The 27,762-nt window shown below is 39.7% G+C and overlaps 1 protein-coding gene across 5 annotated transcripts; it reads left to right on the top strand.

Annotated features, from left to right (window-relative positions):
- The first annotated feature begins 1,336 nt into the window (after nucleotides 1–1,336).
- On the top strand, nucleotides 1,337–27,762 carry DNAI4 (dynein axonemal intermediate chain 4). 5 transcript variants are annotated; one of them, XR_010922655.1, is made up of 17 exons: nucleotides 1,337–1,488; nucleotides 2,315–2,504; nucleotides 4,685–4,878; nucleotides 6,086–6,195; nucleotides 6,430–6,586; nucleotides 10,165–10,304; nucleotides 12,087–12,254; nucleotides 14,019–14,216; nucleotides 15,966–16,234; nucleotides 17,665–17,751; nucleotides 19,609–19,760; nucleotides 21,415–21,572; nucleotides 21,792–21,913; nucleotides 23,095–23,193; nucleotides 23,992–24,087; nucleotides 25,060–25,213; nucleotides 27,469–27,762. XR_010922655.1 is itself a non-coding variant. In XM_067563333.1 (17 exons), exons 1-17 carry the CDS (start codon nucleotides 1,427–1,429, stop codon nucleotides 27,511–27,513), a joined length of 2,532 nt encoding a protein of 843 aa, XP_067419434.1. In that variant the 5' UTR covers nucleotides 1,337–1,426; the 3' UTR covers nucleotides 27,514–27,762. The 5 variants fall into 5 exon arrangements, 4 of the variants coding, with proteins under 4 accessions (XP_067419434.1, XP_067419437.1, XP_067419436.1 ...); XM_067563333.1 differs by having other exon boundaries at nucleotides 23,992–24,218; XM_067563336.1 differs by lacking the exon at nucleotides 27,469–27,762 and adding an exon at nucleotides 24,173–24,218 and having other exon boundaries at nucleotides 25,060–25,149.

The following is a 27,762-nucleotide window of genomic DNA, read 5'->3' as shown; positions in this document are numbered from 1 at the left end:
ATGCATGTACAAGCCTGACTGCCCTGATGATATCTCAGCAGAAGACGGTGATGTTTTCTGTAGACTAGCAAAAGATTTTATCAACCAGTACAAATGGAAGATTAACTGAGACCTTATATGAGGTACAATATAATTAATTAGCTCAAAACAGAAATAAATATAAATTAAGTATAACCACACTAAAAAGTACTTCATTTTCTATGAATGTTAGTTCTGTTTATTCCAGATTTCCTATATCACTTGTATCTGGTTATTGCCATTTCTTTTTCAAATAGGATATTAAGCAGTGGTGCAAATTTAGGCCTCAATCCTACAAACTCATGGGCCTAGGCTGCTCTACAAATTTAGGTCAACATAAAACTGCTTTGCATTGACCTAGTCATGTATCTGTCTATGCTAAAATTTGACTCCCACCAATGTAAACTTTCCATTATGCCGACAGATTAACACCACCTCCCTGAGCAGCACTGAGCCATGGTACTCAGACACAGCACAAGCATAGACACTGTTTTACCTGTGTTGACTCTAACAGTCCTCCAGCAACTGTCCCACAATGCCTGACACTGACAGCCCTTATCACAATTGTTGACTCCCTTGCCCAGGGATCACGGAGACTAGAAGCACCTCCACACTTTAAAACCCTGCGAATTTTTGAACTGTCTTTTCCTGGTTGTGCATCTTACTGAGCACACCTCTAGCATCTCTCCATTATTCTGTGCAACTGTCCAGCTGTCCATGCTGGCTACACACTCCAGATTTAAGATGCTCTGTTGCTCTCATGGACTATTTAGCAGCATTGATGAAATGTTGCTTTCCTGCCAAAATGAGACAAGAACACAGACTTGCCCCCAAGTCCTCGTTAATTTCAGAAACTCAACGATTTTTGTGTTTCAATGAGAAAAGGGGTTACAGGCCCTGATCGGCCAGGGAGAGCTCCCAGCATGCGTTTACACAGGCTGGGGGCAGCCTACAAGACCCTAAGAAAGAACAGGTAGGCGCTCCCCACTCTAAGGGCTTGTGTGGGGCACCTAGCTCTGACTGGTGTGTGTGGGGGGGGGAGGGCGGTGGGCTCCCGGCCCCTGCTGGGCGGGTATATGGGGCTCCTATTCCTGACTGGGGGAGGAGGGGAGCTGGGAATCTCTGTCTTAGTTCCGGGCCCCGAGCCACGCCCACTGCAGGCTAACAGGACCCGCGGGGCCCGGAAGATGCGGACCAGCCATGAGCAACCCTCCCAGCGCCTATCCAACGTTTCCGTCCCTCCTTACCAGCCAATCAGCTGGCTGCATGTTGGACGGTGGCTGCCATGGTTACCATGTAAACAGGCTGGCGGAGGAGGAGAGCGTCGGGCCGCTGGGGCCCGGAGCTGTAGTGAGAACTCCCCCGGGACGGGAAAGAGGCACGGAGCCTCCCCCCGCCGCCCAGTACCATGTCCTTCTCCACGGCCGTGCAGGCCGGCAAGAGCAAGAGGCACAGCTTGGTCGTCAGCGTGTGAGTGCCCCGCCGCCGGGAGCACGGGGTGTCCACGGAGGGTCCTGCGTCAGTCACTCGCCACCGGCTGTGGCACCTCGAGAATGCGTGGCAGGCTGTCACGAGGGGGAGGGGAGGGCTGTCATCTCCACAACCGCCGGCTGCTCAGGCTGATTCATGGTCGTGTCTGCCAATACTGGCAGCGGGCCAGGCTCCATCCCACTAGAAGTCAGCGGCTCTCGAAGCTGCACTGAGAATGTGGGAGTGTGTTGGGCGCTCCGGGTTACCATCGCCTTAGTTTACAAGATCTCTCCCCTCACAGAGCGATGTGGCACGTTTCAAATGCACCCATCCCGGGCATACCTAGGCACCAGACAGCTTTCTTTGTGCTTAGCATCTTCACACAAGGACCTCAGGGCATTTTATAGCAATGGACTAAGCCTGACAGCTGCCTTGTGAAGGAGGGAAAAGGTAGTATCCTAATTTTACAGACGGAGAAACAAAAGCACATAGATATGATTCACCAAACTTGAGCAGAAAGTCTGTGATAGAGTTGAGAACTGTACCTATGTCGCCTGAATCCCAGGTGTATATTTTAATCCAAAGACTCTGCTTCTTGATCCTTCATTTCCATACCAATTGCCTTTCACCATATTTAGCCCCATAAATAGACAAGAACTTTAGTGTTTCTTCTATTTCTTTGTTTTACAGTTAACATTTGCTTCTGTACTTTTGAAGTTGACATTTTGTAATAGCAATCCATGAGTTCACTACAGCTTTATACTGTTCATTATCTGCTGAATGGTCTATATAAATTTCTTGATTATATTTTGTTTGGTTGAAATAGGACATCAAAGCCGGAGTTAAATATGAAGAAGACATCTATTTCAGGTACTAGCAGCCAAAGACGAATGAGCTATGTTAGTGGTTTCAGCCGAAACAGAGCTGGATCACTGAGTCAAAGAAGTATACTGATGACTTCTGATGGCAGAACCTTGGATAAGGGATCTCTTATAGGTAGCAGGCATACTATTCAGGTAATGAACTTTCAATACTAAATATTTCTAATTACATTTAATTGTGAATCTTAAAAGTTGTCTGGAAAGAAGCTTAGATGGAATGCAGGGGGAAAAAAGAATAGTGTGATAGGCAGGTGTGGCGTTGGAGAAGTCTGAAAGTGACAAGCTTGTTAGGAAAAAGAAAACCCAGTGTAGTTGTTCCAGAACGCGAGAAACCTAGTTGGAAAGGATGATAATCAGTGTTTAAAAAGTGATCCTCAAAGGAAAAAATAAAATATCTGTGCCCTTTTTGCATTTTTATGATATACTGAGGAAGGCTGTACTCTCCCTCCCAATTTTCTAATTTACAAATAGAATTTCTGTCTTGTCTTCCCTGTTTTTTTCTAGGTGACACTTTGGAGGACTTCTTAGAGGTTCAGAGAACTGGTGTAGGAGATTCACTCTTTAGGATCAGAAATGTTTAATCTTTAACAAAAGATCCTTTATCCCCAAAGGACATAGTCATACGTGTTAAATTAATTTTAAAACATAATGATTGAAATAAATTTCTTTTGTAGGTGCACAGGTTTTACTCCTTTGACACTGGTAATTTTGATGTCATAAGTTACCTAGTTCTCCTTGCCTATGGATTCTTGTGGGAAAAAATAGGGTAGATGAGACCACGATTTTTGCTTTTAAAAAAATAAGCAGGAATTTTTTTCTTAATCTTAGGCGTTCATCCATCATAAAGAAAAAAGGAAATATTCCTTCTGTCACCTTTTATATGGCAAATATTTGCTGCATCTAGCATATCTATACTTGCTTGTTTGATTTGGTTATAGGTTGTATACAACAGCTACATGCTCAAGAAAAGCTTAATTCCAGAAAAAATATATTAATAAATCTTACAACTTTTGCATGTAAACCAAGAAAAATGGTCAATCTAGGCTAAAGCATGTTACATACATGCATTTCTTTGTTAATGCAAAGGTTTCACATAGACCCTTTCCACTTCATTAGCTCTGAATGTGTGGTTAAGGCTTTTACCCATAGAGAATTTCAGGTTCCAGTTGTGTTAATTTGCCTCCTTTCACAAACACCTAAGAATTGTTCTCCTAATTAAACAAACAAAAAGTGGAGAGAATGTTGTTTTTAGATAACTTTTTTCATTTTGTAATAATAATGCTTTGAATTTCTATAGAGCTTTTATCCAATATTGTCAAGGCACTGTACAAACGGTAATTGCCTCACAGCACTAAAAGTGGAGAGGTATTATCTCCATTTTATAAATAGAAGATTTAAGTGACTTACAGTGGTGCACAATAACTCCCTTAAGTAGCCAAGGAATACATACATTTATTGGGCAGTGAAATTTACTTTTTCCAACACTTGCTTGTGTTGACTTGAAAATCAGCAATTTAGAGCAATAGCCTTTTCTTAAGTTGAAAATATACTGTGTTTACATCCATGAGACATTATTGACAGGAGCATTTGTTTTGTTTACCTGACATAAAGAAGGAATTTCCATATAAAGTATCAAGAAAATTCTGTTTAGAAACCTTACAATCTACTTACAGTATATTTTATTACAGAAGAAATATTTTTTGAGGGATAGGAGCTAATAAAAGTTTAATAAAGTTGTATAATAATTTCTCAAAACGGTTTTTGCTGCACTGCTAGCTGTAAACCAGCTAGCCTCTGATTTACACCAGATTTTTACAACATTTAGGTCCCCTAGGTACCTTCATTGTAAGGATTATTATAAAGTAGCACAGCCTGAAAAGTCATCAGTGGTCACCAGGGAAGAGGCATGGCTCAGCTAGCTGATGTAGTTTTTCAGCATATTCCTGAAACAGCCTCCCCTGCCAGAGTTCCTAAGAAGCTCTTGGCAGAAACTAAAGCTTTCCTCTCATGGTTGAACCCCTCGAGGGAAGAGTGGTAGTGCAAACAACATCTACCCTCTCGATGTATGCTGGCACAGAGAGGTTCTGTTACCCCTCCCTATGTTAGCTAGTAGGTTGAATGTCCCTCTCCCTTCTATACCCTTATAAAGTTAAATGTTGCATAGCTGCGTGTGTAGCTCAAAAGCTTGTCTCTTTCACCAGCAGAAGTTGTTCCAATAAAAGATACTACCTCACTTACCTTCCTTAGCTACCTATCATCTTAATTTGTTTAGCAAACACAAGATACATTTTTATTATTGTTATTTAAATATTCAGGTTTTTGATGAACAAGGGAAAGATGTAACACCCCGTCCACTCTATCATCCAGAACCAAGTGCTTCGCTACACAGACAAAGCAAAATCTTATCAACGCAGGATTTTTCTGGGGCCACTGGATCTGATTTTCTGTCTTCCTTATCCATGCATCAGACATCTGGCATTAATGCTAGTTTAGTAGGTCCATTCTCAAGGTATGTTGTTACATTCCTTGGGTCAAATCCTGGCCCACAGTATACATAATTCCAGAATGACTGTGCATGTAAAGCGTTAGTACCAGGAATAATTAGAGACCTGGGTTCCAGTCCCTGCTCAAATTATTTTAAGGCCCCTCCCTTCTCTTGGCATTTCCCATCAGCTAGCTTGGATGGCTCCCTGCTCAGCATGCTGGCTTTTGTGGATCCTATTCTTAGGCACCTAACTCTCCCTGTATATCGTGGAGCCTTTGCGTTTAATTCAGGGCTGTGAATTCCACTGGCGGGGACCTAAACTTAGAGAGAGAGGGAGAGAGAGTGCTCACACACACACATTTTGGTTTTGTATTTAACTAAAGCAAAGTTGACAAAATACCAAGAAACCTCCTGTTTAACTCAAGACACATCTATTCCTCAAGTCCACTTTGTGGATCTAGCCCTCAGTTGCCATTGCAGTATTGCATGAACTATTTTTTTGTTTGTGCCATCATTTTTGTTATTTTAAATTTTGGGAATAACCACCAATTATAATAGAATCTATCTATCTATATTTGTGACTCATCTATAATTTCTCAGTTATACCTTCCTTAGCCTATTTTCTTGTGCTGCAGTCTGCTCCTGTATATTTTTAGACACACACAAACACTTTTTGAGGAAAAGGAAGTATACTAAGAAAACTGTTATACACAAGTATATTTTAAAAAATCTTCATCACCACTCCTCCTTACACATATATTATGATTATTTTTTCATTTTAACACAGCAACAATTAATTATATGATTTTTAAGATAGTTTTCTTATACATTGCAAAGAAATTTCAAAGGATTGATAGAGGTGCTGAAGTCTCTCACCTAGCGGTTGTGGGTTCAAAGCATCACACAGCAGGTATCCAGCAACTCGCAGGATTATATACTATGTAAGAATGGATCTCAGATCTTATTAAATTCATCCTCATCTTTTCAGTACCACAGAATATGCTCTCAGATGAAGTCTTAATTTATTAACTCTTTTAAACAAATTCATTATTTTCTTTCCAGTGTCTTTTTATGATTTCTTTTGCAACACAAGCATTTGCTGTAAGCACAATCACTGTGTAATATGACTTGGCTATCTTGGTACCAGTACTTTGTTGTTTTTGTATTATTTTGCATCCTGCCATATCTGGACTCTCACATTTTATTTCTGTATATTTCTCTGTTATTAAAGGACATATGGAAGCAGCAGTATTTCTAAATCAACCATATCTACAACTGAGTCTATGGCAGATGAAATAGTAGAACCTGGTTCTAGACGAGACACAGCTATTAGCTTATCTGGTAAAGAAAGTGTACTTCTTTAATTACAGAGATTCATACTGTTAGCACTGAAGTCTGATTCTGTGAGGCACTGCAGTCAGTAGAAGTTGCGGAGTGCTGAGCACCCCTTGAGGAGCGCAGTGCCTCACAGTATTTGACTACTCGTTATCATAATTATTTTTACAATTAAGTTTTCCTCTTTTAATCCTAGAACAGAAAAATATTTTCATTCTTTCACATTGTATAATTTGACAGATGTACAGGTGAGGCGAGATGAGATAAGAGAACAACTGACAAAAGAAGACATAGATAAGAGAGTGGATATTTACCTCACGGAGACAGAAACTATCTGGATATTGGACATGCCAACTGTCATGGTGTCTATAGAATCTGAAGATGCTGAAAAAGTGCAGTATGTATATTTACAATTGCACACACACTTCTGTCTCCTGAGCCACATGATGGGCTCAATGCCCTCAATTTCCATTGACTTCAGAGAATTGAAAGGGCTCATGAACATACAGGATCAGGGTCCTTACTGTCTACATTTCACAACTTTTGTCTAAATGCCATACTGGACTTATTTCCATCTCTAAACATGACAAGCTAGTCTCCTTTACGCTGTCTTGCCCACTGAATTTTGCCCCTTCTCCAACTGGGGCAGATAAAGCAGTTAGTGAAAAGCAGGGGTGGGTAGTATCTTAGTGATGACAAAACACATTACTAAAATGAATGTTTTATTTTAAAAATATCGTTTCCCTTTACCCAAGTAAAAAAGCTTTCAAAGACCAATGTAATTCTTTAATTATTTGCCATTAGTTTCAGCCCCATTATCATGCCAGGAATGGAAAAACATGAGCAGGGTTTTTTTTTTTTTTGCTTAAAATGCATTTATTACGTAGCAGTGCTATGTAAACATAGGAAAAGCAGACTTTTAACCCAAACGTTAAAGGGACACACTCAGGTAAACATTATATGGTATTAGTAACACAGGAAAGGATGAAAAGTTCCAGAGGGGTAGCCGTGTTAGTCTGTATACAGCAAAAACAATGAGAATCCTGTAGCACTTTAAAGACTAGCAAATTTAGCTTCTGCAGGCATAAGCTTTCATGGGCTGCAACCCACTTCGTCAGATGGCATCTGATGAAGTGGGTTGCAGCCCACGAAAGCTTATGCTGGCAGAAATTAATTTTTTAGTCTTTAAAGTGCTACTGGACTCTCGTAGTTTTTACAGGAAAGGATGTTTGTTTTCTTTAAAAAAAGCCTGTAGAAAGGGGAGGATTTTAAGCCCTATCCTGCAAATACTTGCTTTTAAGGCAATTATTCACTGTAGTACATGTTGTACTTGGTAGTAAGTTTGTGGGAGGATCAGTTTCTAGGTGGCTAGAGAGCCTACAGCAGTTAGGTTTGTATACAGAAAAGCTGTTCTGGGATTTCTGATTTAGTTACTGCAGTTTATGTTTACTAAAAATACCCCAAGCTTAGCAAAAGACACTGGATATATTTTTTCCATGTAGGTTTAGAGTCAGTAATTCCTAAACAAACATATAAGCTAACAAACTAAATAAGCCTTGTGTTTTCCCTGGAACATCTGTCTCTTTCTCCCTCTACACTAACCCAACCCCTTTTAAAAGTGTTGAGCCTAAATAGGCTCATCTGCATCTAATTAACTCCCTTTTTGGCATTTCAGGCTAGATTCACAAAGGTACTTAGGCACCTAAGTCTCAGTTTCAGTCTCCACTGATTTACAAACTCCAGCTGTACTCTATAGGTGCTTAAACAAACTTGGCACCTAAATGTTCTGAGTAAAAGTTTCCTCGGCACCTAAGTGTCTGCCTCTGGGTATGCGCACTGCTGCCTCAGGGTAGGTAACCAGGTGCCTATCTATCTACGCCCCACTGTGATTCACAAATCAGAGAAGATAATGTCCTAAAGGCAATATCGGTAAGCCTATCTGGTAAGTGTGCTCAGACACGGCCTACGGGATTGGGTCCCATTCAAAATCTGGCCAGAGGAGGAGCAGGTGGTGGTGCTGCTACCCACCTTCTAACTTTTAGCAGTCCAGTGGTTAGAGCACCCACTTGTGATGTGGGGGACCTGGGCTCAATTTCCACTCAGGCACAAATAATTTGAAGAGGGGTCTCCCACTTCTCAGGAGCATGCTGTAACCACTGACTTATGGCATAGTCTGATGTGGGGCTCTCTCAGTCTCTCCAGCTAAAGTTGTTCCTCTGGGGATAAATAATTAAAAAGAAGCATTGGAGCAGGGTGACTGGACCCTGGGTCTCCCACCTCTCAGGTGAGTGCCCTAACCAATTGGCTAGTGACTCATTCTCATGCTTTTTCTGGCCCAGTGACTTAAGTATTTGAAGTTGTTCCTTGGGCCACACTGCGGATGCCTGTGTGATGGTTCTGTAACTTAGTGTTTTGGGTACCTGCCTGGGAGACCCAGGGTTCAGGCCTCCTGCTCGGATGCTGCTTCTTTTTAATTATTTATCCACAGTGGAACTGTTTTAATTGGCAAGACTGGGGAGCCCCATTCCCCATTAGACTATTCCCTAGCTCAGTGGTTAGAGCACCCCCCTGACGGGTGGGAAATCCTTCTTCAAATTCTGTCCCCACCCCCCAGCAGAGAGGGAGTTCAACCCAGATCTCCCACATCCCACTGGGCTAAAAGTTATAAGGTGGGCAGTGGCACCTTCACCACCTTTTCCTCCTCCTGCCCCTATCGTGTGTGGAATTGGGTGCCTGCCTGAATCGTTTTCACAAGAAGTATCTTAGATGTATAAGCCTCCTGACTTCAGGAGATGGATTCCTGGTGGTGAATCTCTAGTAGAGATAGGTGCCTACCTGCAGTTTGGAGTTAGATACCTATCTCTGTGTGAGGGAGGTGTTTGGCATACACACCTCTCCGTGGCTCCTCTCGTAGTATGCTGGCTTTTGTGAATCTCAGTCCAAGACCCCTATCTCTTCCCAGTCATTTTATAAGGAGTCTAGGCACCCAACTCAGGTTCAGAAAATCACAGGAACAACAGTGTGATTCACAAGGTGCCTAAAAGTCTATTGTGAGTCTAGCCCTTCCTCCCAGGCATGTCTCTCTGAACCTTGGCTAGTAATTAACCTCAAAACTACAGATTCCTGGCCTCTTGCTATGAGCTCCACTGGAATGGAGTGTGCCAGAGCTCCCTCCAAGAGCTCTGAAAGCTTGTCACAATGTATTTTCAGAATTAAGCCATAAGGGCTGAGATCCAGGCTCCTACACATGACTTAGTCTGTGAGCAGCAGTTGGCATATTGAACAGCCTATTGCTGATGGCCACCTGCTTCTGGTACGGGATGCAGGGAGGAGGTAATACATCCTGGGTCCATGGTGGGTCTCCATCCTACGACATATAAGATTACACCATAGTGTGATCCAAGGAACGCAGGAAGGGAAGCAGCAGGGAGTAATTTGACTCTGATTTAGTAGGTATGCACAGCATACTTTGTGGACGGACTGGGAGTGGAGGTTGACCAAACTGTTGGTAGATTCAGGCTCAGTATAATCTACTTCTGCCTTTTGAATATTAAAACTGAAAGAACTAAAAAAAGAGATCTTTCCTCTTCACCATTTCTGCAGTCATACAACCAGACAATATAGATGAATCACTTTCACTTTTGTATTTAGGCAGCATCTAGTTAGTTTCACTCTCTAGTAGAGATGGGCCAGAGGTACAAATTTCAGAAATGTATCTGAATTTCCCCAACGTTCAAAAATATTTGAATCTGGCATTTTGGCTCAGGCCATCTCTATAATACTTTTCAGACCCAAAACAGTGCTGCAAAGTTGGGGTAGTAGCCACTGAAGGGGAATGTTTGGAGCCAAACAAACCTGTTTTCATTGAAAGAGAAAGAAGCCATAGACCTTAGCTGAGAACACCATTTCCTGTTCAATGTGTAGTTTTAATATGGATAGATTTGGGGTTTTTAACGCATGTGTAATTTTTTAAAGGGAACAGAACAAGGTTTATATAGAGCTTTGTAAAAATAGAGTTGGTAATGATCGCTTTGTGGAAAGGATGATGCAGACTCTTAATGGAGCACGAAAGAATAAAGAAATGCAATGTGACAAAATCCTCATGGAAGACAAAGGTAAATTATCATTCAGAAAAGTGATAAATATAGCAAATGGTGCTTAAGAGCCTTTCCTATTAAACATTTTGTACCCTTGCTAATTGTTATTACTGTGGCTTATTACTTATTAAACTTAGACTATTCATTACTTATTAAAAACTTAGATTCAAGAGAACACTAAACAAATTAAAGAAAGACCTTGAGACTTGATTGAGGCTACTTTTGTGCTTGTGCGCAAGCAGGTTAGAGAAGAGTTCAGGATGTAGATCTGTGTGGGAAATGGCTTTCCTGTCCTGCAAAAGGTTTTGCAATTTCAAGAATTTTTCCTGCCCCAAATTAGGATGAAAAGTTAGTTTCAAATTTTCACATACTCAAAATCTGAAAAGAACATTTGGTTTAGGCCAGTCAAAATGTTTTGTTTTGACTATATTTTATTTTTAAAAAAATTCTCTCAGCTGAAATTTCTAAACAAAAAGCTGTTTCAAACTGGAAAACTGGAATTTTTTGTTTGGAAAATGTCAAAATAGAATTTGACAGTTCCTAAACTTTGCAAAAAATATTCGAGATGAGAAATTTCTCAAAAAGGACCCTTTCCTGCAAAAAGTTTCAGTTCAGAGAAATAAGCATTTTTTCCATAAAAATGTTTTGTCAAAAAATTCCTGAGCAGCTCTGTCAGGGAGCCCTTTCCTCGCTTGCACACCAGTGCAGGAGCCAGCCAGAATGTAAGTGTTTGAACTTCTTGAGTATAAGGTGTAGGCTGAAGTAGTCTGTGTCCCAACAGAAATGTGGGAGCAGAGGGGGTAAGGGTATCAGCAGGGTCAGCGCCTCACTTCTGCATCAACAAGTATGTAAAAACTGGTGCAGCAAGCAGCATGTTCTGCATCCCTTGAAAGGATGTAGTAGTTGCTCCTTCTAAAAGCTCTCTCCCTTTGTATTCTGTTTCCCTCAGCACCACAGGCACAGTTAGACCAGCAAGGCAAAAATTTATCCAAAACTAAACTAAATTATAAATTAACATATATATGTGTACACATTATAAAATAAATTAAACTAAACATCTTTTTGAAATTTGAAAATGCTGTTCCTTTTTTGTCCTTACCTTTTCCAGTGGTTCTGGTTTCAGCTCTAGGTGGAAATACCAAGGTATAGTAGCATGGGAGAAACTCTTTCACAGGATTTCAATTCTTAGTCAAACCAGGAAGTCCTGGCAATCACAGGAGAAGACAGTCTTACAAGACTTCTGCCTAAGCTTTCTATACAAATTTGGACAAGTATGCAGACTTTTAGATGCTTATCCAAATCTCAGCACCCAGTTTTGACATTTTCTTTATGAAAAAGGCAAAAGAATGGCTATGTGGAATGGTGTTCTAAATATTATTTCTTTGGTTTATTAAATGTATATAAACTGAACATAAAAGGATAGTATTGTAGAAAAAATAGAGAGGACATATAAATGTTCACACATGGCAATAGATTAGATACAGAAATGAACTGGGAGTATATCTTCCACTTCATGTGTGTCTGTAATTCTGATTTTTATACATTCCAATTAGTTGATGTTTTTTAATAGGAGATGGACACAAACACACTGAAGGGAGACCATACACCTGGACTACATTAGTACAGCTGTGATAGCTACACAGTTGCTGTTGTTGCAAATTTGTCTGTGGTGTTTCTGTACCATTTTATCACAAAAGAGTTGGCATTTCCTATATAAAATCCTATATTTCCCTCAATTTTAGTGCTTTATAGTAAATGTTTACAAGCACAATACTATGGTATTCTGTAATTCATTTTTAGGGATAATGGCCACTTCTTGGGACTTGTACGATTCCTTTAATGCCTTGGAAACAACACATACACCTTCAGTAACAGAAAGAAGTAGCAGACCAACAAGTGTGAGTAGCAGTAAATCTAATGTGACCAAAGATCGTGAACGAACCATGTCCACAACTTCTACAGATAGAGGTAACTTTTCTTTCTAGGTTTAAATGTCTACAGTGTTTTTCTCCTTATAAAGTTATGACTATTATTTGTATTCTTTTATAAAAATGATACTGAGAACATGTTCAAACTGTACAATTTAGCATTTATAGTTAAAGAAAATAACAGGGTTAAGGTGGCATGCAGAATCTTAACTCTGTCCCCATGTGTGTTAATACTATGATAGTGTTTTATTACATGGTCACTTCTACATCTAAAAAATACAATATTATGTTACACTTTTATCTGCAACCTTAGCTTTGCATTGTAGTATCATATACTTCAAGATGGCACACATGGGTATGGGAAACATGGTCACATACTATTTCTCAGATAATACACAGATAATAATTGTACAATTTTTAATAATTCTCAGCAATTACTGACCATAAACCTCTCTGCTTGATTTTACCAGACACAAAGGCTATAGTGTATATTACAAGAAACAGGCTGCAGTCTTGCAGTTCATCCACATCCTCAGTTAACAAAATAAACTCAACCAGACATGACAGAATTTGTCCTTCCCTTAAATCTTGAATATCCATCAAAGCCTTCTCACCATTCCCCCCCACAGCTGAGAACCAAAAAGGACTTCCTTAGAAGTCTGTCACTGCTGTTCCTTTAATCAATCAGAGATGTTGCTACTGAACGATGTGAAAACCACTCTCCTCTGTGGGATTTGCTCACATTGCTGCTTCCATACCACTCTTAGCCTATCTCCCCTTCATGGCCTACTGCGGTATTACAGGCTGAATCATAAAATTGTCGCCTTATTTAAAGGGACACTTGTCAGATTAAAAATAGCTGTCAAATCAAATTTCCTTTATTAGATTACTAATATTACCTTAGAATATTAAAACTGGAAAACAAACTAAACAAGCTAATATACTTTACACCATGTATGCAGTTTACTATTTGCTCTTCATTCAGCATGAGCAATGGAAATGGATAGTCACCTTCACTTGTATTTATGGTCATATTCTAATTTGTTTTATGTCCTCGGCCTGATGTTGCAATGTTTGAGTTGCAAACATTGCGGAGGGGTAGTTAAATCTAAACAAAAAAAAGTTTCTTTTAAAAATGTGGGGAAAAAATCTTATTTGTTTTTCTCTTTTAAACAAAAATGCTACCCACCCACATCAGCGGGTTTGGGGAACTTGATGAGGCTGGTGGTGAAAGGGAGATGGTCCCAGTAGCAAGGGAGGGAGATAGTCACCAAGGGACAATAGGTAGTTCCTCCTCCTTGGGAATCTCCAAGCACCCATTGGCCAGCGGAGCAGGGGGGTTCTGATGGTCCAGCATTCCCCAGCTCCTAGGATTTAGCCCAGCAAGGAGCCATGTGGAGCCTCTTTTAGCTCCATTCTAGCAGCCCATGCTACCCACCCCAACTAACAGTAGGAACCTAGCATGACAGGCTGCTGGTCTATCCCATCACCTGTTTAACTTGTATTTCCTAAATAAGAACTAAGTTCTGCCCTTTGGATACATGCACATGAGTCCCATTACTTGGGATGCACATACATCCTAGAGCAGATTTTAGTCCTAAGAGATGGACCCTTTGTATTGCACTGCTACTTGACAGTTTTGGAAATACGAAGAAAAAACTAAAGAATTTAAAAAAAAAAACTAATACTGGAGATATTCACTGATCATGGCAATATTTTCTGTTTTTTTCTGGCTTTTGCCTGTTAAAGTATTAGATTATCCTGCTAAACCTGCCTTTTTCAATATTATCTGTTGGTTTTCCAGAGAGCATCGCTTCAAGTTCTATAATCGATTTGGAAAGTGTTATTCTTGCCAGAATCCATGAAGAAGAGGAAGACCATTCTGAAGCTATATTAAAATCAGAAAAATTTCAGCAGGATTTATTTTTTATGGAAAGGGTTCTAATGGAGAATGTTTTTCAGCCCAAACTTGCAGCTTATCGGCAACTTCCTGTTCTTATAGGTATATTTCTCATCAGATAAGTCATTCACAGTATGAAAGAGCCTGTTTTGCATGTTAACAAAAATGCCAATTAAACATTCCCCTAATCTGAAGTCTCAAGAGAGGAACTAATTCTGTTAAATAATGACAAAGCTGGGGAAAGGATTTGCAAAACCCAAACTGAGGTTGTTCAGTTCTTTGCTCCATTTTACCAACACCCCCAACAAATATATACATGGAGCTTTCTGGGTGAGTTGGATAAATGGTTCTTGAGCTGGCTGATCTCCACTATCAACACCAGTAAAATGAGACCTGTTTCCATAGTATTTATCAAACTTGTTTTTACATTGTATTTTGAGCTTCCTGAAACAATATGGCCTAATGGACAGAGCCCTGGATTGGGACTCAGTAGACTTGGGTTCTATTCTTGGCTCTACCATTAGCCTGCTGGTTGACCTCGGGCAAGTCACTTCCCCGTCCTGTGCCTCAGTTTATCCCCATTTAACAGATGGGAACAATGATACGGATCTACTCTGCATTATTGTTTAGTATGTTTTCTTGGTATTACAGTTCTTCACTAAAATACAAAAAGTCTTTCAGCTCAGCTCACTGATTAAAATTCAGATTGGACTGGTAGTAAAAATTTAATCATCTGATGGGTGTTCAGTGCTAATGCAAAATGAGAGGGTGGATTCATTGCAGACCACCAGGGGCACTAATTGGACCACTGTTGGCAATCTCAACAAAGAAGCCAAAAACTGACTAAAGGTAGAGACTGAACTACCATCTTTCCCCTTAGGAAAGGTCCAGTTAAAATAGGGATAAAAACATATGAAGTGAGGAAGCTCACACGGCCATGGCCAGTATTATACCTGTTCACCAGACAGAGGGCTTCAAGTTTCTCAGGCTGTCAATTCAACATTGACCACAAACAATAAGGAGAAGGAGGGGACCACTATCACACTACATTTTAAAGAGCCCAGCAGCGCTTACACACTTAGCTTTTACCCCACTTATCCCCAGTCAAAAATTTCAAATCCTGCAACCTCTATTGCACAATCCCATGGTTGTATTTGCTCGTTTGATGCTTTAAAAATCAGGGAAGTAGATAAGGAGAAGATTTTTCAAAAGCTCAGCTGGGAGTTAGGTGCCCAATTCCTATTTGAAAATCTACAGAGGAGCCATATTACTTCACCAGAATGACTTGAAATCCATTCCAGATATGCAAATTTTGTTACCTGGCAACTAAACAAAAAACACTATAACGAATTAAATATATATATGTTTTGCACATTTATGTTGACAAATGCAATTTTAATTTCAAAGTAAACATTAAATGTGCTATGGCAACAATTTTCAAACCTGGATCCAAACAATTTGGCATCAAAGTTGAAAAATTTCTCTACTTAAACTAACCACTAAATAGGAGAAAACTTTTCTTGGGGGTAGGTTATCTCATAACTACCTCCTGCAGGGTTCTTAAACCCTCCTATGAAACATCCAGTACTGGACACTGCAGGTGATAGGACACTGGACTATCTGGACCACTGGTCTGATCCAGAATGCTAGCTCCTATGATCCTACAAAAATGTTGGCCAAATTTTGAAAAAGTAATGAAATCTTAGTTCTCAATCTTCACCGCAGTGCTCTCAGCAAAGATTTCATAGCAGAAGTGGGATGAGATCACTGTGTTTCTGGTCAGAATTAGCAGGATTGCAGATTAGTGAAGTGAGTATTACTGTGATTCTACTGTATTTGTATGCACTTTAGAACCAGTTCTTACATCTGATGCTGGCAAAGAAGAAGCAGAAACCGAGGAAGTGGAAGCAGAAGCAGAAGAGGAGGAGGATGAAGGTGGGGAGGAGGAGGAGGAGGAGGAAGAACAGAAGGAAACAGTTGTTAATTCATCAATTCTGTTAGACCTAAGTGAAGCACCAGAAGAAATCTTACCTCCCAGTCTGGAACGACTGTGGGCCTATACATGTGAGTGGAGTAATGGCCACAACGTGAGCAGCATGGCTTGGAACAAGTTAAACCCAGTGAGTTACCAAACCTGTTCTTCTAAACTTGTTTCTAGAATTGGTTGGGTAAGTGACAAGGTAAAATACAGGCTCAGGGTTTGATACATTGGGCTGGATAGATGTGTGATAGGGAGGGATTCATCCCTGAGGTCAGACAGGTGGTGTTTGCTTCCTGTAGTCTGTAACTTCCTCTGCCATATGCTGACTAAGCCACACTAATCCAGTCTTTCATGACCTTCAGGACAGATAAGTGCACCTCACCATAGATTTGCTCATTCCTAGCAATCTTGAGAGATTCAGTTGGTTCAGAATGCAGCAGCTCATTTTCTTAGCAGCACTGGTCTCAGAGGACACATGACTAGGGTGTTTGGCTAACTACACTGGTTATAGAATTTTGGGTCAAATTCAAAATCTCACTGAAATACTAATCTTTAAAACTATTCATGGAACTGATCCAAGATTAGAAACCACCTCTTTCTCTGTGACAATGATCTCCCTGGACTGCTGCATTCCTCAGGAACGATGACACCAATGACCTTGAGAGTAAAACTTATGAGAATGGCAGCTTTCACAGCAGCTGGCCCGAGACTATCCAACTCCCTTCCTGTGGAGATGAGAATGAAGGGAGCTCTTTACTGTCAGAGCAGTATAAATCTCACTTCGATTTAGCTTTCCCATGGCCACAACAAAAATCAACAAGGTAAGGGAAGAAGGTAAAAATTGGAAAGGAGGAATACAAAAACAATAGGACTACCTCTTTCAGGGGAAAAATGGCATAAATCTGTGCACCTCTTGAATACTGATCCATATGTTTACACTGACTAGCTACAAACTAAAAATGGTAAGATCATTAGACGCTTACTTTCAAAATACTCATTTCACAATAAAATTGTTGCTTTGTGTAGAGAAATACAACACAGTTTAAAGGAGTTGAGGAGTAAGGTCCTTGCTGCCAAGTTCCTTGCTTTTTACTTACAAACCACAAGGTGTAAACAGCAGAGGCAATCATAAAAATAATTCTTTCCTCCTTGAAGTATTACAATATGGTAAATATTTGCAGAGTTTAACAAACACTGTACATGAACATATATTTATAAAACATGTTATATACATCTATATGAATGGACAGATTTTTATAAGGGGCCTCCTTTTTGGTGGGCATAATTTGTGCTCACTAAAATTACACTTGCAATTAATTTCCATTCATGCATAGTGAACAGTGCCTTACACTTACTGCATTAGAATCTGACCCTCAGAGTAAATTTTATTTACTTCAATTACCTTACTTTACTTACGTGGCTATGTTCCTGAGACTGTGCCCCTGAACTGGGTACAAGTGGAAGGATTTGCACACACAACTGCAGGCAGGAAGCTGCCACTTAAAATTCTAGCTCTAAATGTCTGTTTTAATTGAAGCATATCCCTCAATCTGTACTTTTGGATTTTAGGATCTTTTGGCTGTTGGTTACGGGCAATTTGGTTTTAAAGAACAGAAGAAAGGCTTGGCTTGCTGCTGGTCACTCAAGAATCCTATGGTAACACAAATAGAGAGAAAGCACAATTTATTTTAGTTCATTACTTTCAGACTTTTGCTGTAATAATTTTGTATGATTTAACAGCAGATCATTTAGTTTTGCTTTCTCAAACAACAGGAGACATATAGTAGTGTTTGATATCCCAGACTAAACCCCTCTGGAAAATAGATAATTAACTATTCTTATTTTTAAAATGTCTAAACTTCCTTAGTGCGGGTGAAAGATGCCAGAAAACACTGGAGACTAAAGTTCTCCTCTTATTCACAGGACAGTTAAAGCAAAGGGAACAGGGATACTGCACACTTCCTCCTCAGTAGTCTGCCAATGTCTCTCAGAGTTGACCTGGGGCAGTACCTACAGAAAGATACTTAGCCTCTGTGTCCATTCATCCTCTGTACTGTGATTTTATCATATGGATATCAGTCCACAGGGAACTGAACTCATGTCAAACACCATCAAACAGCTAACCACTGCTTAGAATGTCAGTTAGTATCAGCTTAGACTGGGCAACCTAAGAATGAAAAGCTCTGTACCCCATTTCCATTCCCCTAGCCAAGATTGTGAATTAAACCAGTTTGGCTATTACCTTAATTAGATCCAGATGTGTAGTTCCTCCTATAAAGATTTTCATACGGTGGGGGAAACTCCTTTAGCATTTCAAATATAAAAACAAATTATTTACCATGCATTTATTTTTCCATAATCTTCCCACATTTGCAAATTGAGGATATTTGTGTTTTAAATTTATGTTTTCCCCTTCCTAGTTCATCTTCTTGTCTGCTGTAAATTTTGGGCTGTATGAAAAAAGCAGGTATTTTAAATTTAATTTAAACATCTGCAGAATGTAACAGCAGATTTCAGATATAACATTTAAAAATTTGATATTTCTATGAAAATAGTGACCATTGCCAAAACAAATGTTTGAATTTAAAAAATAAATAAATAAATAAAATAATTGAGGGTTCTTTTAATATAGAATAATTTTCACTCAAAAATGTGTCCAATTTTCACAAAATCACATTTTCCGAAATAAAAACAAAATGCAAAAACCTCATTCTGAAGTTTTCAAACTTCACTGAAATATTTCACACAATCCTAGCCATGATGCAGATTTCCACAGAAACATTCCGTGCCGTCACCAATTCAAATTTGAGTTCATTGCCAAATCAAATAAATAAAAAAAAAAGACGATAACCTATGAGCAGGGGCGTGCACAAGGTGGGACAATCTCCCTACAGCCCAGGAAGGGAGGAAGAAACAGGGCTGCCAGGCTGAGCTCCTCCTCCCCATAGCCCTACAGCAGCAGCCTGCTGCTGCTTCCCTGTCTTTACTCCTGCTTCCACCCCCTGCCTCACCTCAGTGGGTGGTCTGTAAAGCAGGTAGAGCACTGGGACTCCAGCCGCAGGGAAGGAGAAGTTACCTTACATTACAGTTTATCTCCAACTAAGCTTCTGTTGATTAGAAAAGCAGAGAGAAGATTACATTTTAAATTATGAGATGGGCAAAAATTAGACATGGTAGTTTGCATTTTTTCAAATGTCAGGTTTTGGTTATAGTGGGGATCTGGCTCCCACTTTATCCAATCCTCCAAAATTCAGGTCATTTACATAGTCATTTACATGGTTCACTTTAAGACCACCTCTAATTTAATTTACAATACAAAAGTCTCATTTCTGCACAACGCTCCTTTCAAATTTGACAACTGCAGCAGCAGGTAGTCGACTCAGTTATTTAGAATATAGTCTTAAAGTTGAACCTGGGGAAGCGTGTGTGGCTTTAGAAAAGTAGTGGGTAGTTTAGCAATTAGGTAATACTCAGAAGAATGAAATAAATATGCTGTTGTTTTCTTCTGTTAAGTGGCCAGAGCGTATTTATCAATGTGATCATGGTGTTACTGCATTGGATTTCTCTCTGGCAAACCCAAACCTTTTAGCAGTTGGAATGTACAATGGTACAGTAGCAATCTATAATGTACAGACCCATAATACCGCCGCGCTTTTGGATAGCAGGTAAGACTATGAACTCCCCACCTCGTTGCACTTTTTTCATGTCTTGTTAATTGTGGACATTCATTCCATTGTTTATTTAAATTTAGCAAGTGAATAGTAGTCCTCTTGAAAAGATGGATTCAGTGAGTGCAGGGAAGTGCTGGATAATTTCCCCCTACCATCTTTGTTAACAACGGTCAATTCTGATTTGAAACGCCTACACTGCACACACCTACAATCTGGGGACTTTCTTGAAAAGAAACTGTCAGGCAGGGAGACTTTTTGATATGTATAAATGTCCATGAAAAAGTAGATTAGGCCAACCAGATTCCCCTCACACACCTTACTTGCCCTACCCTGTATTTTTGAGGCACATCAGCCCAATTCCCAAAGCACTGAAATGTTTCCACTGATGCTGCTGTTACCTTATATTATTACTAATGTTAAATATTTAATATTATGTTAGCACTCAAGGGCCTGCATGAGAATTGGGGCCCCAGTGTGCTGGTTGCTGTAAAAACAGACAGTTACTGCCCTGAGGGATCACAATCTAATGTCTCCTTGTAAGTGAGAAGTTGTCACTGTTTGTTATTTTTAAATCTATATATTGTAACTGCTTAGAGCAGCCTACTTCTAAACAACAAGACTTTTTAAAAAGTTCTTTACATCTACTAAAAATGGGTTAGCTTCATCCTATTAATGGGGTTCTATATTTTCAAAAACACACAGTGGCAGCAGTTAGTGCTGGAGTCCTAGATAGCACTTTCCAAATGAGACCATTTGCAGGGCCCAAGCATAATTTTTCCAGACCCAGTACAAACTTTTAACACTGGCCCCCTCCCACATACATACCACAATCCCTCATCCCATACATACAATCTCATGCGCCATGAAACATTTTTTCCTCATGGTAATGGGGGTTGCAGCCTGGGCTGGGCTCCCCAGGGTTTCTGGGCCCCGGTAAAGTGTAACCTTTCCCCCTCCCATGTGGGGGCCCTGACCATTTGCCCAAAAAGTTCAGGTTGTGGGGATGAGGGGAAACCAGACTAGTACGAGAGAGTTGCGGAGAAAATGAGAACAGGGATGATTGGAGAGACACCTGACCTGAATGAAGCTCTCAGATTTAGGGCACAATCCTTCAAAATAATGGGATTTGAGGTTGCTCAACACCTTTCAACAGATGTTCAGCACCTTGCAGGCTCTGATCCCTAATTAATGGGTTAAATCAAAGGTTCATCTTCCTTTCCCACACATACACATACTTTTGGCCCTAATGTTCTCCTACTGAAATTATGGCAAAACTCCCGATTACTTTGGGAATAAGTTGGGGTCCATGAAGCAGCACCAGTACAATGGTTCAGATACTTAAAGAAAGGTGCTTCACTCCTTTCAACATTATTCTGTAATTAAATATGTAAAAATAAAAAGTACATTTTAGAAAATAAACAACTTTTCAAAACAGTAAGTGTCTTAAAACCCTGACTTTTTCTTCCATGAAAATTAACCATTTAAACAAATTTAAATAACCAATGAATTAGCACATGCTCACATTCCAGGATGTTTGTTCCTAAGTTATGTTCAAAGCAATTTTGTTGCCTATGCAATAACTTTTTCAAAATGCATTCTCCATATTTCTGTAAATGTATAGCTTTGTTGTGTGCATTCCTCTTTTCAGTGAATCTTTTGATAAGCACATAGGCCCTGTATGGCAGCTGAAGTGGGTCGAACAGGACAGGGGCACAACAGGAGATGACAAAGGAGAGATACTAATCTCTATCTCAGCAGATGGCAGAATAACCAAATGGCTCATACGGAAAGGACTAGGCTGCACTGGTAAGCATATTCTCTCAGGACTTGTCTACATTGGGAAATTACCCAGAATAGCTATTGCACAATAGCTTATTCCAGGCAATTTCCCTGTGTAAACAACCCCTTGGTAAAACATTTCAGAATTGTTAAACATTTGAAGTATTTGAGTTGTTCAGAGCATTCTAATATGCCACTATCACTTCCAAGTAAAATTAATATCCCATTTACTGTCTATTTGCATAGATCTGATGAAACTGAAGCGAACAGCAAGTGAAAGGAAAAAACTAACTGGTGAGAAAGAAAAGAAAAGTGAAGCTCTGATATCTCGACAGGCACCTGGAATGTGCTTTGACTTTCATCCAAGGGTAGGCTCAGGAAATTCATTGTGATTATTTTATGTTTCAGATTCAGTTGGCTAAAGTTTTATCTATTAGAACAAAACATTATGGGTCAGATCCTCAGCTGGTGATAGTGTAGCTCCATTAGTATACACCAGCGGAAGATTTCGCCTTGTGTGTTTTAACGAACACTATACGTTGAAGTAGTCTTTTATCTGGGGGTAAGAAAGAAGCAAGACAGCTTCTGCAGGGCTCAGTCTATTAGTTCATAAACAGATAGGCTAAGAAACAATGTTAAATGACCAACAAAGTCTGTAATAGAAGAAAGAAGTAATAACCAGTAGTAATATAGCCAGATATCATAGACACCTAACAGGTATGGCTAAGAATTTAATGTGTTTACGCCTAAGAATATGCCACAAAGGGTCTGAATCTCAGTTCCATTCAAACTAAGATCAGCTCAGGAACTGGTGTGGGAGAAGAAAAATTAGTTGTGCACCACCTATACATCTCCTGGATTCTGGAGACATAAGCTAGACCAGCCGTAAGTGCTGCTCTAACTGGGTGAATATTCACATAAGAATGAATGAAAATTTCAAAAGAGAAGCTGCATGGTGCCAGCAAATTAATACACTTGCCTTTTACTTATAGTTAATTTGATTCAAGGTTGATTCAAGTGATCAATTAAACACATTTGGAAGTCTCTCTTTTCCCAAGTGAATTTATCCTGTCTCACAAGACCACTGCATACACCTGCACATTGTAGGCACTCTCTAATGACGGCCCCAAAACAGTTCAAAAATGGAGATCAGGATTGAGGTGCAGCACTTAGTTTTATAGGGGAAGCTTGCACAGCCATTGCCCATGTTTCTCCAGCAGTATCTATAGAATGGTTCTGATGTTCATAAGTGCTAACAATATCACCTCTAACCAATCAGAGAGAATACAAAGGAAGCTAACCCCTATAATTTGTGAGTTTTACAGTTTTAGTTATGTTGCTCTCATTGACTGTGGGCCTGATCCCACAGGGCTGGTGAACAAACACAGCTCCCAGTGACATATAGGTGCAGCTCTCATTGAAACCAAGTGAGAATGAGTGCTGTGCATCTCCCAGGTCCTTCAATAGCAATTTCACAGCCTAACCTCCACCCAGCTCTTTAAATATTTCAGGATAATGCCAGTTTGGAATACCTGGATTTTTGTTTCAGGACACTAATATATACCTGGCTGGAACAGAAGAAGGACATATTCATAAATGTTCTTGTTCATACAATGAGCAATTCCTAGAGACCTACATAGCACATAAGGTGGGTAAAATTAAATAACAGAAAAAGCGATTGGATTAATTAGATATCAGAAGCAATGTTTGATTACATTGGATACATTTATTTAATTTATGTTCAGTAGACAACACACTTGCAACACAACTTTTAAAAGCAAAACCTCTTTTCTTAGCTTAGTAATAAGGCTACAAGACAAAGCATTCAAAACTCTTGAGATTATGGTCTTCAGTATATAGATTTTTTAAGAATCACTAATCTTTTCTTAAAGCTTTGATTGTAACTAATTTAAATTTAGTCCTGGCTTTAAAATTTAAATATTTAAAATTAATAATCAGTGATCTCATTGACCTGGAACTCCTGGGTTAATACCATTACTCCTGCAAAAATGTCCACAAGAGTTTTAACAACCCCAACTGATCTGCACCTCAGATTTGTCTTGTCCAGCAGATTGCACTCCCAGGAGTAGTTTTTCCTAACATCCTGGCAGGGCATTGAATCAGCAGTGACTCAGAGGGAAAAATGAAACCTCCACTGAAACATCAGCATCACCAACAAAATATTTTTGGTTTTAGATCATACAGCATGTTCTGTGATCTTTGATGTCCTAATATGCTGTGCATGTGAAAAAATAGTATTGTCAGTACTGGGGAGGGGTGGGGGGAGCGGGCGGGCGCAGACTGTCAAAGACACAAAAGGCAGTAAGGCACCAAGCTCCCATTTAAAATAATAGGGAGTCGGGTGCCTAGTTTGCTTAGGCTCTTTTGAAAATCCCAGTCTGCTAGCTTTGGAATAACATGCAGTTCCTTTTCCCCCAATGTTAAGGGTCCTGTGTACAAGATAGCATGGAATCCATTCAGTACGGACATGTTTTTAAGCTGCTCTGCGGACTGGAGTATTATTTTATGGCGCCAAGATTCAGTAAGGCCCATTTTAACGTTCAGTTCCACCACTAATGTTGTTCATGACATTATGTGGTCTCCAAAATCAGCCTTTGTATTTGCAGCAGTGAATGAGGGCAGAGTGGAAATTTGGGACCTTAGTGTCAGCACGTAAGTAATAACTTTTCTGGAGGATTCTGAAGTAATAGAAAGACACACTAACTCTTATAAAGTATTTAATTATTATACTGCCTAAAGGCCCCATTTAGTATTACAAAGCATTTAGATTGTAATAACATTGTACTTCATTCTAAAATGTTCACTTTACAAGCAATAGGTAGCATGTACCTAGAGTGTTTAAAGAAAATCTAGAGCTGGGTGCTGGATGGCTCAGGGAACGGGGGGCTGCTTTTTTGCCACAGGAGTCATGGATTCTCTACCACTTCCATGTGTTTTTAAAAAACACACACATTTTGGGACTTTTGCAATGAGCAACAGATGCCAGTGGGGGTTGAGACACCCGCCCCTTCTCCTTTTCTCAGCTTTTTGATGAAAAGTGAGTGTAAAAGGGTGTCCAATCAGAATTATCTACTTGCTTTCACTGGTGATAGCATTGCACACCCACTGTGTCCAGTGTAAATGACTGTACCAAGTGCAAGGCAGTCGAGAACTAGGTCCAATGTATCATTCACTAAAATGCAAATGATTTATATTAAAAAAATCCCCAAGTATTAGGCAGTAGAGCAGATGATTTTTCAGGTAGCCAGAGTACACTGGTTAGCAAGGGTTGGGATTTGAGTTGTATTTATCAGAGAGCTACCAAAATGCACTTGCACCATTACTTAAGGTTTTAGATTTTAGTTTGCCCAGATAATAAAAGTAAAAAGTAAAGTTACAGCAATATTAGGATTAACTTGTTTCTGTAATTTTGTTCTGCAGTAGTCATCTAGACACACGCCTTGTTGGCCTCATTTCTAGTAGCTATTAACTTCATTTCATGTTTTGGTTTCAGTTTGGACCCCTTGATTGTGACCTTTGCCAACCCAGGAGTCAAATTCACAACTGTCCTTTTTGCTAGAAACACAGACTGCATTCTAATAGGGGACAGTAATGGAACAGTTAGTGTGTATGAGCTGAGGAACATGATTGCTTCAGATAGTAATAAGGTATGGCTGGCAGGATAAGTGGGTTGATGCTAAGATGCCCACATGCTTATCTGGGTCCCTCTTCCTTCAGTAAAGCATTTACCTTAAAGAATTAGGTTGAAAAAAGTTTATCTAATAAAAGATGTTTTGTGTAATCACACACAGAATGCACAAATGGATTCAAAGCACAGCTGGCTTCTGCTCTTATACATGATAAACACTAGGATTTCTGAGCCAGAGGGAATACATGAGGTCCAATTCAGGACTTGGACTCCACTTGAGTGAAGAGCTGCAGCTAGGAGTGGAACCACTGGGTGCAACTTTTGGACTGTCTCCCAAAAGCTGCAGAGTTAAGAAATATTCCACTGATTGTCTGTGGCCAGAATCAAAGGAGAGGTTTTTCCAGGGTAGGGGAAGGTGTCAGAGGTGTGATCTGAATGTTTTATCACACATTCACTTGATCACCTACACACACACTAGAATTAATTGTATTCCTAGCATGAGTAATCTCCATATCCATCTGACCGCAGGGATTGCATGCCCACTCCTGGCCATCCAGAATAGGCTCACATTAATGCTGTCCTCTCCTCAGTAAACTCACTAGCCTTTTGTTCCCACATTATCTTAACTCTGGCAGAAAAGCAATTGCCTTGCTCCTGCAAGGACTTTTCTGTCACCAAATCCAGGTCTCTCCAGTTTCCTTGGATTAGTACTGAGTGAATCTCCCTAGAGTACAGCTATTGTGGATTTAAGAACATAAAAACTGCCATACTGGGTCAGACCAATGGTCTATCTAGCCCAGTATCCTGTCTTCTAACAGTGGCCAATGCCACATGCTTCAAAGGGAATAAATAGAACAGGTAATAATCAAGTGATTCATGCGAACACATGCAGCAGTGTTAAAGTGAGATGCACCCAGCAGTAAATCTCTGCTGCTCACCTCATCCCTATCTTTTAATAGCCACATCTGTGTCAATTTGTCCTGAAGCTCTCATGTGGGCAGAGGATGTGCTGATTAAATCAAACAACCCTGGCTCCATCCTACAGCATTTTGTCCATCCTACAGCAGTCTGCAAAGGTCTTGGGTATTTTAATAACTGGTGCACCCATATTACCATGCTGTCTACATGTGCTCTGGCAGACCCATTATCTGGATCCCTGAACTATACTGCTTAAATCTCTTCACAGCTTTACCGCTATCCATGCGATGTTGGGCAAGTAACTTCACTGGTCTGTGCTTCAGTTTCCCACTTTGTGACACAGGGTTATTACTCACCTTTGTAAAGCACACTGATTTCAGTGGAAAACATTATGTAAAGTTATTTTGAGCGAGAGAAAATGCTAACCTTAATCAGAGCCTCACTTGGAGAATTAAACAATAGTACTTTATTATTATTTGTGTTACCATAATGCATAGGAACCCAATCATAGACCAGGACCTTCTTGTGCTAGGTGATATGCAAACACAGAACAAAAAGATATTCCTGCCCCAAAGAGCTTAGAATTTAAGTAATAGTTGTTACACTTAAAAAACCAACATTTTTACTACAAAATTACCACTATAAGGTGCAAGACCTCTCTAATTCATTAAGCATAGAAAATTCTGCAGTAAATTAAGGCGGACACACAGTCTTGTGGTTAAGGCATTGGACTGGGATGAGATCTATGTTCAGTTACCATCTTGTGATACAGATGTCCTGTGTGACCTTGGACAAGTCACTTAATTAGGCTGTGTGCCTCAGATCTCCATTTGTAAAATGGAGATACTATTTCTCACACCCTTTGTCTCGTTTTGCCTATTTCTTGTGTTAGCTCTTCGGACAAGAGCCTCTTTCTAGGGTAATTTGTATACCATGCATAGCACAGTGGACTCAGATCACTTTAATACTACCACTAATAAAGTGAATATACTACAGCATGATGTCTCTTGCCCTACTGAACAGGTATTAGCCTCTTTTTATAAATAAGGTTCTAAGGTTGAATAAGTTTGTGCCCTCAAGTATGATGTTGCAAATGCACTCCACACAGTCCTACCTGCTATGAAATTTCTTTAAACTCTCACACCAGTAATTTCTAAAAGTGCTACTTAGGAAACAGTAAGTCTGTAAAAAGAAGCGATTAGTAGCATACAATTAACTTAGCCATTTACTTCTCCCTTCTTGCTGATACCCATTATGTAGAAATCATTAATCTAGGACTAAGTGGGGCTTTTTAGATCGCTTCATATCTTAAGCACAATTACAATGCAATTCAGTATCTTTTTTCCTCTTTTGCAGGTGGATGCTTTACATGACATAATTGGCTCTGCTCTAGCCAGTTAACGCTTGTTTACTGATAATACTTCTCAGTCAGTAAACAAAGGAAAAGACAACAAACAATTATGTGCTATGTGTCCATATACCCTGAACCTGTATTTAATTATGCAGAAAAAGTCACCAGAAAATGCAATATTATATTAAATAAAGGGTAACAATTTTTTCATCATTAAGTGTATATGTGAAATCAAAGTGAATGCCCTGAATTTTCCTTTGGAAATACCCATCATTGCACACAAATAAAGTATAAGTTAA

This window comes from Emydura macquarii, unplaced genomic scaffold (assembly GCF_026122565.2).
Source record: "Emydura macquarii macquarii isolate MOO-44397 ecotype Brisbane River unplaced genomic scaffold, CSIRO-AGI_Emac_v2 contig_2481, whole genome shotgun sequence".
Taxonomy (NCBI): domain Eukaryota; kingdom Metazoa; phylum Chordata; order Testudines; family Chelidae; genus Emydura; species Emydura macquarii.
The sequence above is the reverse complement of the archived record's forward strand: the minus strand, read 5'-3'. Positions and strand labels throughout refer to the sequence as shown.